Here is a 12,959-nt window from a genome sequence, read left to right on the forward strand (position 1 = left end):
CCTGTGGTAAGCGAGACTCAAAGGCACCAGTAGCCACAGCACACACAGTGACCACCTACTACGTGCACGGCACTGCTCAGAGCAGCCAGAAGGTCACCTTCGTTTTATTATTTTATTTTATTTATTTATTTTTTTAAAGATTTTATTTATTTGACAGAGAGAGACACAGCGAGAGAGGGAACACAAGCAGTGGGAGTGGGAGAGGGAGAAGCAGTCTCCCAGCAGAGCAGGGAGCCCAATGCGGGGCTCGATCCCAGGACCCTGGATCACGCCCTGAGCTGAAGGCATACGCTTAATGACTGAGCCACCCAGGCGCCCCAGGTCACCTTCGTTTTAGAGCGGCTCAGCACACCTGTATGCTCTGGACAGCCTCGCAAGTTTTTTAATATTTAAACCTGTGTTTTGAATAGGCGGTTTATTTCCTTTGTTCAGAATTTGAAAAGTACAGAGGAGTATACGGTGGAAAGTCTCTCTCCTTCCCATTTATTTACATGCCTCCTGTTGCAGTCAGTGTTACCAGTTTGTTGTGTGTTTTTCCAGAATAGTTTATACAGCTGATCGTTAGTGTCTTCTCTTTTTACGTAGATGGTAGTCTGTCAGACACACTGTTTTACACTGCTTTCTTAAAGATGTCCAAGTTCTGAAGAATCAGTTGTTATTTTTGGTGGACATTTGTTGTGGTTGAAGAATGTGTATATGCTTCAGATTTGTTCAGAGATCTGTTTATTTTATTTTATTTTTATTTTTATTTATTTATTTTTAAAAAGATTTTTATTTATTTATTTGACAGAGAAAAAGACAGCCAGCAAGAGAGGGAACACAAGCAGGGGAAGTGGGAGAGGAAGAAGCAGGCTTCCCGCTGAGAGGGGAGCCTGATGTGGGGCTCGATCCCAGGTCCCTGGGCTCACGCCCTGAGCCAAAGGCATACGCTTAACGACTGAGCCACCCAGGCGCCCCGAGATCTGTTTATTTTAAAGTCTTAAACCTCGTTTTAAGAATTACTGTTGGTCACAAAACCTTAAACAACTGCTATACAGGAGGTGAGATTGTGACTGTCGTTTGGGGTCCAGCGTTAGTCATCATCTTGTGTCCATAGTAATTTACCGTTTCCTCCCTTAGCTGGCCAAGAAATACCACCCAGACACAAATAAGGACGATCCCAAAGCCAAGGAGAAGTTCTCCCAACTGGCAGAAGCCTACGAGGTAACGCAACCTACCTGTGTGTGCAGCCGCCGTCATTCGGCCACTTGTGTGCATCTGAGTGTGTGGCACAGGGTGGCCTGACACGTCGTGAGGTCCTGTGTGAAGGCTGCGTTCCCCACACCAGATTACCTCAGTGAGGAAAAGATTCCCCGGTCTCCCGCTAGATCCCAGTTGGCATCTCCGTAGAAAACAGGATCTAATCATCTGTATTAACAGAGCTCCCAGGTCATTTGGATTTATAGCCGGGTCTTGGAGCTCCTGGTTGGATTAATTAATCCCAAATTTACTTGATGACCCTGTTACTTAGGGCATCACTGTCTCATGGGGCTGGTGGGGATTGTAAAAGTAGAAGGCTGCCTTGAGGAATTTGAAATATAATCAGAGGAATAAAGCACGTACTTGTAGACGACTGCTGAGCCATTCCATAGTGACCTCCCCAGACTTCGAGTGTCTGAGGGGTTCAGGATATGTAGAGTATTGCATGTCTGCTCTTTGTGTGTACGCATCCCCCCAGCCGTTTGGGAGTAAGTCACAGACATCTCTCTTTATTCTTCAGTCCTCCAGTGTGTATTTTCTAAGAACAAGAACACTCTTTTGTATGACCACAGTACATTTGTTAAAACCAGGAAATTTAATGTTGCTATAATACCCTTGTCTGTACTTGGCGTGCACTCGTGTTCGTGTTCTGGCTCTGGGAGACTCAGGGGCGCCTGATTGTTGGGCCTTTCCGGTAGGTGCTGAGTGACGAAGTGAAGAGGAAGCAGTATGATGCGTACGGCTCTGCTGGCTTCGATCCTGGGGCTGGCAGCTCCGGACAGAGCTACTGGAAGGGAGGCCCCACTGTCGACCCAGAGGAGCTCTTCAGGAAGATCTTTGGGGAATTCTCATCATCATCTTTTGGAGATTTCCAGAGTGTATTCAGTCAGCCTCAGGAGGTAAGCTTGTTTTGAAGAATCATTCACATTTTAGCTGCTCAGTGTGAGGGAAAGAGATTTTATCAGTTTCTTTTTCTCAAAAAATTAAAAAAAAATAAAAAAGCGTAGCAGCTTCAATGCAATGATCTGGAGGCTGCCATTTTGGTAGAGTATAATTCTAATGTTTAAGAAAAATCGTGTAGGTAATATGTGTACATCCATTTTAACTATATTCTTACAGCTGCTCAGTCAAGTAGCCTAAGACTGGGGCTCTCAGGGTCCATGATTAGGGTGTAAGTATTTTGTCTTGAAGGCCTGCTTACAGTGTTCTAGGAGAGCTCAATCCAGTAGGGAGACACACGGCCTATTTATGTCTTAAGAAGACATGATCAGAGTTGAAGAGACGGGGGATGTTTTATGACTTCAGTTATGATTGTGGATCTTTCCAGCTGTCTTTAAGGACTGTGTCCAAATATCTGAACAGTTTGTTGAAAAGTACATTTTCACTTAAAACAAACATTCCCTGTTAAAAATCCTGCGGAGTGGGCAGAATCAGTTGAATCCCATCCATGTTTATTAGGCTGAGTGTAGATAAGTAAAATAGTTAACAAAGTAGCTGGGTGAGGAGATGAATAGGTGGAGCATGGAGGATATGTAGTGACTTTTCACATTAGTGGAAGTACTCTGTGATTTTGTAACAGTGGGCCTTTGTTCAGACCCGTAGGATGTACACCACTAGGGGTGGACCCTAAAGTAAACTGTGGGTTTTGGATGATTATGATGTGTCTATATAGGTTCATCCTTGATTTTTAAAAAAATGTACATTGCAGGGGCGCCTGGGCGGCGCAGTCGTTAAGCGTCTGCCTTCAGCTCAGGGCGTGATCCCAGCGTTCTGGGATCGAGCCCCACATCAGGCTCCTCTGCTGGGAGCCTGCTTCTTCCTCTTCCACTCCCCCTGCTTGTGTTCCCTCTCTGACTCGCTGTCTCTCTGTTAAATAAATAAAAAAAATCTTAAAAAAAAAAAAAGTACATTCCAGGGAGTGATGCTGATGATGGGAGAGGCTGTGCATGTGTGGGGCTGGGTGGACGGTGTGTCGGTGACCTGTGCACCTCCTCAGTATCGTAAATGTAAAATGTCTTTAAAAAAAAGTCTGCTTTAAAAGAAAAATTAAAGTAACTGGAAACTGCTGACCGTTGCCCTCCTTTAACTTTTAAAGTGAAGTATCATGTTGGTAATTATCAAAAGAAAGATGTAAGGCTGTCCTCTGATTTCTTTAGTACATCATGGAGTTGACGTTTAATCAGGCGGCCAAGGGGGTCAACAAGGAGTTCACCGTGAACATCACTGACACCTGTGAGCGGTGTGACGGCAAGGGGAACGAGCCTGGCACCAAGCTGCAGAACTGCCACTACTGCGGAGGCTCTGGCATGGTAAGAGCCCATAGGAGCCCCCGCCCCACCCCTTCCTTCGGGGTCCCCCGTCTCTGGCCCACCCCGCTGTCTGCTCGCCCTCTGGGGATAGTTCTCCAGCTGTACTTGGTGCTTGGAGAGTGCCTAACTCGGTGGGACTGTTCTGTCTATAACCTTTTTCCTTGAGCTCTGTCTTGGTCAGTGGTGCAGCGCTGTCTTCTCTGAAAATGCACGTGAGGATGTGTTGGTAATCTGAACTGTCATGGAAGGAGGGAGGCTTAAATTCTGCTTGAAGCGTCCTCATTTTTTCTTTTACGTTTTATTTTTTTATTTTTATTTTTTTAAAGATTTTATTTTTATTTATGGGACAGAGAGACAGCCAGCGAGAGAGGGAACACAGCAGGGGAGTGGGAGAGGAAGAAGCAGGCCCCCAGCGGAGGAGCCTGATGTGGGACTCGATCCCGGAACGCCTGAGCCGAAGGCAGACGCTTAACGACTGCGCTACCCAGGCGCCCCCTTCTTTTACGTTTTAGTAAATTTTTTTTTTTTAAGATTTTATTTATTAGAGACAGAGCAAGCATGAGTGGGGTCAGAGGGAGAGGGGGAAGTGGGCTCCCAGCTGAGCAGGGGGCCCGATGCGGGGCTGGATCCCAGGACCCCGGGATCATGACCTGAGCTTAAGGCAGACTCTTAACTGACTGAGCCACCCAGGTGCCCCTAAATTTTTTATATAATACAAATTTATAGTACAGTATAAAGAATCACTCCCTTAATCCTTACTCAGATCACCAGTTGTCAGCATTCTGTCCCATTTGCTTTGTCATCTGTGGTGTGTATTTTCAAAGAACAAGAACGTTCTTTTACATAACCCCAGTGCAGTTGTCAAAATGAGGAAAAGTAATGTTGATACAATACCATTATCTGTACTTATTCACTTCTCTTCTTCTTCCTTTTTTTTTTTTTTTTTTTAAATATGACACGCTTCAGGAAGTTGCACGTCATCCTTGTGCGGGGGTCATGCTAATCTCCTCTGTGTCGTTCCAATTTTAGTGTATGTGCTGTGGAAGCGAGCACTCACACTTTTTCATTGTCCTTTTTTTCCTGGTCCAGGATCCAAGCTAGGATCTTGCGTAGTATTTGGTTGTCATATCTTTTGTTTCCTTTAATTTCAAATAGTTTCTCAGCTTTTCTTTTCTTTTATGACCTTGACATTTTTTAGGATTACAAGCCAGCTGTTTTGCAGATTGCCCCTTATTTGGGATTCATCAGATATTTTCTGATGATAAGATTCAGATTACGTGTTTTTGATGAAACACCACATCCCTTTCTGGTGGATCATGTCATTAGTCATAAGGTGTCCGTTTGTCCCGTTAGTGGTGATGTGACATTTGATCACTAGTAGCTGGTTAAGGTAGTGTCCGCCAGGTTTCTTCACTGTAAAGTTATTAATTTTCCTTTGAAATTAATGAGGAAGTTGTGGAGGCACCCTAATACTCTATAAATATCCAGTTCCTCATCAAACTTTTCACCCAATAGTTGTGGCATCCATTGATCATTCTTGCCAATTAATTATTACTGGGGCAGTCGCAAGATGATTTTCTGATCCCAGCATCCCTCTGTGTTTCTTAGTTGGCATTCTTCTGGAAGGAAGAACTTTCTCTTCTCCATTTATGTATTTATCATTCATTTATAGCAGTGTGAACTTAGGTGTTCTTATTTTATTCAGTGGGCTGTAATCAGTATAATTACTGCCTTCGATGTTCAAATTGTTCTTGGCTTGGCCTGTGGAGTCCCTTCTAGCTGGCTCGTGTCGCCTTTGACAGGTCCCCCTCATTCTTTGAGCACTTCCTATCACAGTAAGATGTTCTAGACTCAGTGTTTGCTTTTCCTGCCACACCCTTGAGCCAGTCATTTCTGCAAGGGGTCCTGGTTGCTTCCAGTGTCTCCTGGGATTTAGAAACCAAGACCCGTGCTCTGGATGTGCTCATTGTTTCTGGGGGGTTCACTGAGTCTGTGCCCTCCCACAGACTAGGCCAGGGTAATAAAAGCATGTGTGTGTGCGTGTGTGCGTGTGTGCAAGCATGCACGTATATACCCATATCTGTATCTCCTTCCGTATTATTCACATTATAGGTAGACACATACATGCACATGTACGCACCTATCTCTCCATCCACCATCGCTCTGACAAACCAGTGAGTTCAACCTGATAGTTCCACTTCCAGCCCAGCACCACAAGGTTCATCTAGTCTTCTGCCTGTCTGTATTTGAAACTGTTTTTCTGATAAAGAGAAGTCTGGCTTTGATTAACCTCAGTATATTTACTCATTTGCTCAACGCCTTAACACAAAAAGTAGTTTCCGAATTGTTACTCTGACCACTGGCTTTTGCCATTTAGAGTTCTTTTCATCTTTTGATTGAAGGTATATAGTTAAAATACTTTGCTCAGAAGTTATTTCGGTCAACCTTTTTCTCCCCCTTCACTGTGATTATATATATGTTTAGTTGTAGTTAGGTTTTCATGGATTATGTTTGTATTCCGTTAAGGTGGATCCTGTTTGAGGGGATTGAGAAGTCCCCTACCACCCAGTTCAAAATCAGTCATTGTGTGTGTATGCTGGTAGGGGGTAGAAGTTGTCTTTGAGAGCAGAACAGTTCTTAAAAAGTGGAAGTCCCTGATAATCTCATCACTCAAGCATTTTAAGTTTGTTTTTGTCCAGTTGTTGATTAGGAATGTCATTTTGGGGGGAACCTGGGTGGCTCAGTTGGTTGGGTGTCTGACTCTTGATTTTGGCTCATGTCCTCAGGTAATAGGCTCAGGGTTGAGCTGTTGAGCCCCATGATGGACTCCATGCTCAGTGGGGAGTCTGCTTGAGATTCTCTCTCCCTCTGTCCCTTTCCCCGGTCACACATGCATGCGCACGCACTCTCTGAAATAAATACATAAATGTTTAAAAAAAAAAAAGTCATTTTTGTTTTATATTAGTTTTCAAATAGGTAATAACGCAAATCATTAAAAAGTCAGTGGGTTCAAATTGTAAATAGTGTAAAGTAAATGTCCCTCCCATTCTTGTCTGTCAGCCATTGTGTTTCTTTCCACTCCCCAGAAGCATCCCCTGTCCTCCTAGATGCGTGCATGCATACGCATGTTTTTTTGTATGAAAAGTATAATACAGTTAGCTCTGTTTGTACTTTAGTATTTTATTTTGTTTCTACTTCTCAGTATATTTGGCAAACACTCTGTACATAGCTGCCCCAATCTGCAGGGCCACAGCGGCTCCTTCACAGACGTGCTGTCACTTACCTAGCCAGGCCCCTGTTGACGTGCGCTCAGGTTTCCCTCATCTTGTGCTGGAACAGACACTGAATACCTTTGTGTAACGCCATTCTCATGCTCATTTTGCATCTGTCACGTGTGAGGTTGAACATCTTGAAGATTTGAGGGCCAGTTTTCCTTTATGTCTCTTCAGCCTTTTTTCCTTCTTACTGTTGGGTAATTGGTCTTATTCTGAAGCATTTGTAGAAGCTCTTTATAAATTAAGTAGCTTAGTCCTCCTTTAATGATTTGAATTCTGTATTTTCTAGTTTGTCATATGATTTTGAGTGATTTTGCTTGTACGTGTGTAATTTTCAACAGTTGAGGATCATATATGCAGTTTTTACTCACTTTTCATGTATTTCCACATCTTCGAATATTTCTAAACATTATTTTTGATGGCCAGATAAGAGTCCACTGATGGGTGTACCTGCAGTTACACCTGCAAATACTCCTGTTGAGAAAAGGACCATCTTGCAGCTCCACGTGCAATCGAGTAGACAGTCCTCCAGAGGGCGCTTTTGGGGAGCACATGTGTTCCCGTGGCTACACTGGGTTGCTGCCACTTGTACAGATAGTTTTCATTGATTGTTCCCAATTCCCTCTCACTTGGAGGTCCTTTCTCCAATTGCTGTAACTTCTTTTAAAAAATTTTTTTTCGGAAGAGATTGAGATAATGTAGTAAAACCAAGTGTATTTCTCTCAAAACATGATGTTTAAGACTAGGAAAAAATATTTGCAACAGGTTTGCTAAAGGATTAGTGTTCCTAATATGTAAAGAGCTCCTTTAGAATAATGGGGAAAAGGCTAGCAGCTTATCAGGAAAACTGGGTGAGGTGAACCGTAGAGGAAGTGTGGGTAGCTGGTGAACGTCTCTCAGCAGCAGTCGTGGAAACTGGAAGATGCCTTCGGCTCAACTCTGGAGGGGCAGGAGTTTCAAAGATGGGTACAGTCCGTGCCAGCAAGCCTGTGGGACATGAGCATGCACACTCCCTGATGGCGGAAGTGGAAAGCGCTCTGGCTTTTGGGAGTGGTGCTGCAGGAGCAGTCAGAACCGTGTGTGCATCTCTGTGGGGAGCGACCCTACAGATCACACGTGGGACGCAGTGTGTGCACAGTGTCCCTTGTAGCCTTGTGTATAATACTGAAGCCTCAGGGACCACCAGGAGTGAGTGGCCTGAGAACCCATGGTGCATCCAGGTCACAGGGTGCTGTACGCTGCCGAGAAATGCTTTCTGAGATCATTTAATTGTAAAAACTAAAACAAAGGCTGCAGCACCATGTGCACAGTGCTGCCCTGGGTGACTGCAAACCCATAATGCACACGTAGATGGCACGAAATGCGTGTGTCCGGGTAATGTAGGATACACAAGAGTATTACCGTGGCTGTGTCTCTGAGGAGGGCGCCTGGAACAACTAGGGAATGGGGGGCGGGGGCGCACTTAACTGTTCACTACATCTCCTTTTCCTACCTTAGAATTTTGTACCATGTACAAGTAAATGTAACACATAAATTTTTATTACGTTCAATTAGCCAACATATAGTACATTGTTAGTTTTTGATGTCATGTTCTACGATTCATTAGTTGCCAGTGACACCAGTGCTCATCACATCACGTGCCCTCCTTAATACCCATCACCCGGTGACCCAGTCCTCCCACCCCCCTCCCTTCTGTAACTGTCAGTTTGTTTCCTGGAATCCAGAGTCTCTAACACATACGTTTTTTGTTTTTTTTTTTTTTTTAAGATTTTATTTATTTATTTGACAGAGATAGAGACAGCCAGCGAGAGAGGGAACACAAGCAGGGGGAATGGGAGAGGAAGAAGCAGGCTCCTAGCGGAGGAGCCTGATGTGGGGCTCGATCCCATAACACTGGGATCATGCCCTGAGCCGAAGGCAGACGCTTAACCGCTGTGCCACCCAGGCGCCCCTCTAACACATACGTTTTTAAATATAATAGATTTTAAATTGAAAAAATTTAAATATAGTAATTATTTGTCCCAGCAATTCCGCCTTTGGGAATCTGTCTTACAGAGTAGAAGCATCAGAGCAGAAGGGTATATGTGTCAAGGGTTTTTTCCGTAGCTTTGAAACATAACTATTTTTTTTTAATATTTTTATTTATTTGAGGGGGGAGAGAGTATGAAAGAGCTGGGGGAAGGAGACACAGACTCCCGCTGAGCAGGGAGCCCGACGGGCCTGGATCCTGGAGCCATCCAGGCGCCCAGGGGCAGTTCTCTTTTTAAAATGTATCTGCTCAGCTCCCCGGGGGGTTCAGGAACCTCTATAGAGAGGCACTATCTCATTTTCCAGGCTCATATAATCAGCTTACTGATTGGGCGTTGAGAAGTCAGCATGTTCCAGAAGATCACACTGACAGTGTGAGCCTCTGCCCCTGTGCTCTTAGGTGGTGTGTTTCAGTGCATGTTCACACAGAACACGAGTCTTCAGTGAGATGTTTTCTCTAGTGTATGTTGTGTCCCCAGGGGCTTGGCCATTAGAGTTAACCTGTGTGCTTAAGGATTCCATTTTTCTTTTTTTTTACCAGGAAACCATAAATACAGGCCCTTTTGTGATGCGCTCCACATGTCGGAGATGTGGGGGCCGAGGCTCCATCATCACGACTCCCTGTGTGGTATGCAGAGGAGCAGGACAAGCCAAGCAGAAGAAGAAAGTGGTGATCCCCGTGCCTGCCGGTTGGTCTTGGGCTCCTCCACGCCCTGGGAGCTAGGAGAGCTGAGGCCTTTGTTTCCTTGTGATTGGGCTGTTGGAGAAGCTGTGGTTAAGGGCCTGGAGCCCTGGACTAGAGGGAGGCCTAGAATCTCCTTGAATTTTCGTTCTTTGCACGAGTTATGCTACAGGCTACCCTTGTATGCCACATTGGACAAAGGGACCTGACAGGCCTGTTCTGCTCTTCTTCCACCTGCCAGCCCAGTCTGCACCACCACTCCTCCATCCTGGCCCCCAGGGGAGCCTCTGGCTGTTCTCCCTAGCTGGCTCTTTCTCCCGGGGCGGGCTTTTCTCACGGCAGGGTGATCACGTCACTCGCCCTGCAGAGCATGCTGTGACTGTTGGGATGAGAAATGCCCCCTCTTGTTAGTCTCCCCTGGTTGCCCGCCCTGCGGCCTTTCTGACTTTCACATAGCTCCTTGAATGGGCTGTGATGCCTTCCAGGACAGAGCTTGGCATATACCACTCCCTGTGTCTGAAGCTCACTTTCCACCTTCTTTTCAGCAGGCTAACTCTTCTCCCAAAGCTCCTAGCGCAAGTGTCACTTCCCCTGGGCAGCCTTCCGTTCGGAACTCTCCCTGTTTCTTAGATGTCCTTTGTCTTTTCCTTCTAAAACGTGACCCTCTTTGTAATGATGCGTTTGTTAGTGTTCCTATTTAGTCGATAGCGGTCTCCTGCACTAGATTGTGAACTCACTGAGGTACTACACGGACTGGTAGGAGCAGGAGTCCATTACACTTGGATAAATGAATAGAAGGTGCTCTTGTTTGGTCATCAGTTGCTGTATTTGCACTTTTTTTTTTTTTTTAATTTTAAAGATTTTATTTATTTATTTTGGAGAGAAAGAGAGCACGAGCAGGAGGAGGGGGCAGAGGGAGAGAGAGAAGTAGGCTCCCCACTGAGCAGGGAGCCCGATGCGGGGCTCGATCCCAGGACCCTGGGATCATGACCTAAGCTGAAGGCAGAGGCTTAACTGACTGAGCCACCCAGACACCCCTGTATTTGCACCTTTGAAAAGTTAGCCTCATTGGATGTTCTGTTGGTAACTGTGTTGCTCCTCACTAACAGGCATGAGTAAGGAAGTCAGTGGTTTTGTAAATGGATCTAGGTCAGAAAGTTCCTTGGGAGGTCCCAAGATAATTCTTCGCTTTTGAACTTTTGTTCTTACAGGAGTCGAGGATGGCCAGACCGTGCGGATGCCTGTAGGAAAACGGGAAATTTTCATCACATTCAGGGTAGGTGCTCTGCCTGTACGGCTTCTCTCTGGCCCTTGCCCTGGGGGAGGGGGTACGGCCTGGGCTTCTCATTGGAGAGAGGTTGGCGATTGGCCATTTCTGTGGGGTTGTTAAACATGCGTCACATCAAACATTTGTGCTACGTTTGGACAGAACAAAGTTTCCTCAAGATGTTTACAGGTTGGAAACATAGGATACATAAAAATACGGAACACATCTTGTGTGTGTGTGTGTGTGTGTGTGTGTGTGTTTTAATTTTTATTTATTTGTCAGAGTACAATCAGGGGGAGCGGTAGGCAAAGGAAGAAGCAGGCTCCACACTGAGCAAGAGCCTGATGCGGGACTCGATCCCAGGACCCTGGATCGTGACCTGAGCTGAAGGCAGACACTTAAGTGACAGAGCCACCCAGGCACCCCTCTTTGTGTTTTTAATTTATGTATTGAATTGTTTGTGGAGATAGCAAGTGCTTTACATACTGTGAGCAGGGGCAGACCCGGTTTTCTGAAACGGGGGGATGGCAAGGGAGATAGCGCCCTGTCCCTGCAGCCCTGCCAGATGCCCACCTGAGGAAGGCCGTGCAGGCTGCATGCGAGACTCCTTTGCTCATGACAGCAAGACTCCGACAACAGCCTGCAGCCCTCGGAGAAGACTGGTTGAGTGAGGACATGGGGGCCAGAGTGCCTCCGAGCAGCCAGAGGAAGAAACCAGAGCCACACGTGTCAGTCAGCCTGACACATCTCGAGACTTCTCAGTTACCAGTGAGAGAAACAAAGCAGAGGGAGGTTGCAAGCAGATGTAGGGAGGGAGACTGTCTGTAAACGGTTTACACGTGAGATGGTGCTACGTAGTATTTGGGGACACGTGTGTATATGTAGGAATAGTCACTACTATTTTCAGCGTGGCGGTCACTGTGGAGGGGGTGTGGCTGGAGCCTTGTTAACACCAGCTGGGTTGTGGGCACTGTGTGTGTGATGTTACTTACTTTGCTTGTTCGTATGTGTGTGAAATATTTTGTAATTTTAAGCAAAGATAAATGTACTGTAAAGGGTGAACTGCTAGACCAGGAGATCCAAGACAAAGGTGGCCTGCCGGAAGCCAGGCTCTACACTGGGCTCGGTCAGGGCTGCAGACCCCACTGCCATGTGGTAATAGACAAGAACACAGAGAGGGAACATGGCTGCAAGGCAAGGGTTGTCTTTGAGGCTCGAAAGGTAGTGGTTATAAGGTCAGAGTCATCCAGTGCTGCCCATTTGTACCAAATGACTGGAAAATAAACTGTTTGCCTTTGTAGATGTACTAGTCAGTGTTTCTTTAAACCTTCCAGTAGAGTAAGGTTTTTGTTGTTGTTAGTGTTCAAAAAGCCAGTTTTACTTTTTTCGATTTGTCAGTTGAATGGCTTGATCCGGGACTGACCCTCTTGCATTGCAGCATAGAAACAAATCTGATGTAATTCCTGGAGCCTGGGGTCGCATTCTGCTTTGACAAAAGTACTCTGCTCCTCACACAGAAGCAGTGTCACTGTAATGCATGTCAGGGCCTGTGCCCAGGCTGCTGGGATGCGGGGCTGTTGTCCCATCTCAGGGAGGACTTCTCTGCGCATGACTGCATCTCTTGTGCTTGGCCCTAGGTGCAGAAAAGCCCTGTGTTCCGGAGGGACGGTGCAGACATCCACTCCGACCTCTTTATTTCCATAGCTCAGGCTATTCTTGGAGGGACAGCCAGAGCGCAGGGCCTGTACGAGACAATTAACGTGACGGTAAGAGGGCGAAGATGTTTTTGCCAGTCTTGTACTTCATTGCTCTCTTTTTTTGTGAAACGGCTGAGAAGTGGCCAGAACCAGTGAACAAGGAGCATGTCGGGAACTCAGAGATGAGGTCTGGCGGAGGCAGGAGGAAGGTCAGGCCATTCTTTGGGTTCGAATCACAGACCGTGGGCCTTGACTGTGAAATCGCCAGGGAAGGCAGTTCCTGGGTCACGTCTGCTCCTCTGCGGGCACCAGGCGGCAGCCTCAGCACTGTGCCCATGTGTTGGCTTTGCTTCCTCCCCGCTCTTGCTCTCCGTGCTCCCTTACTCTTTGTGGGCTCACCTTCCCCAACTGCCTGCCCGCAAGTCCCCATCACAGGCTCTGCTCCGGGTGGAGCCCAGCTTA

The 12,959-nt window shown here is 46.3% G+C and overlaps 1 protein-coding gene and 1 non-coding gene across 3 annotated transcripts in view; one reads left to right on the forward strand and one right to left on the reverse strand.

Annotated features, from left to right (window-relative positions):
• Positions 1-12,959, forward strand: part of DNAJA3 (DnaJ heat shock protein family (Hsp40) member A3) — a 29,400-nt gene that overhangs the window by 6,729 nt on the left and 9,712 nt on the right. For both annotated transcript variants that reach the window (XM_026520424.4, XM_026520423.4), the window contains exons 3-8: positions 1,120-1,203; positions 1,938-2,138; positions 3,396-3,548; positions 9,393-9,540; positions 10,745-10,809; positions 12,438-12,566. In XM_026520424.4, the coding sequence (XP_026376209.1) occupies positions 1,120-1,203; positions 1,938-2,138; positions 3,396-3,548; positions 9,393-9,540; positions 10,745-10,809; positions 12,438-12,566 (780 nt within the window). The remainder of the gene's footprint in view (positions 1-1,119; positions 1,204-1,937; positions 2,139-3,395; positions 3,549-9,392; positions 9,541-10,744; positions 10,810-12,437; positions 12,567-12,959) is intronic.
• LOC113270896 (U6 spliceosomal RNA) lies at positions 4,495-4,601 on the reverse strand. The gene has a single exon (XR_003322008.1). It is a non-coding gene; the product is annotated as a U6 spliceosomal RNA (small nuclear RNA).

Source organism: Ursus arctos, unplaced genomic scaffold, assembly GCF_023065955.2.
Source record: "Ursus arctos isolate Adak ecotype North America unplaced genomic scaffold, UrsArc2.0 scaffold_2, whole genome shotgun sequence".
NCBI classification, from domain to species: Eukaryota; Metazoa; Chordata; class Mammalia; order Carnivora; family Ursidae; genus Ursus; species Ursus arctos.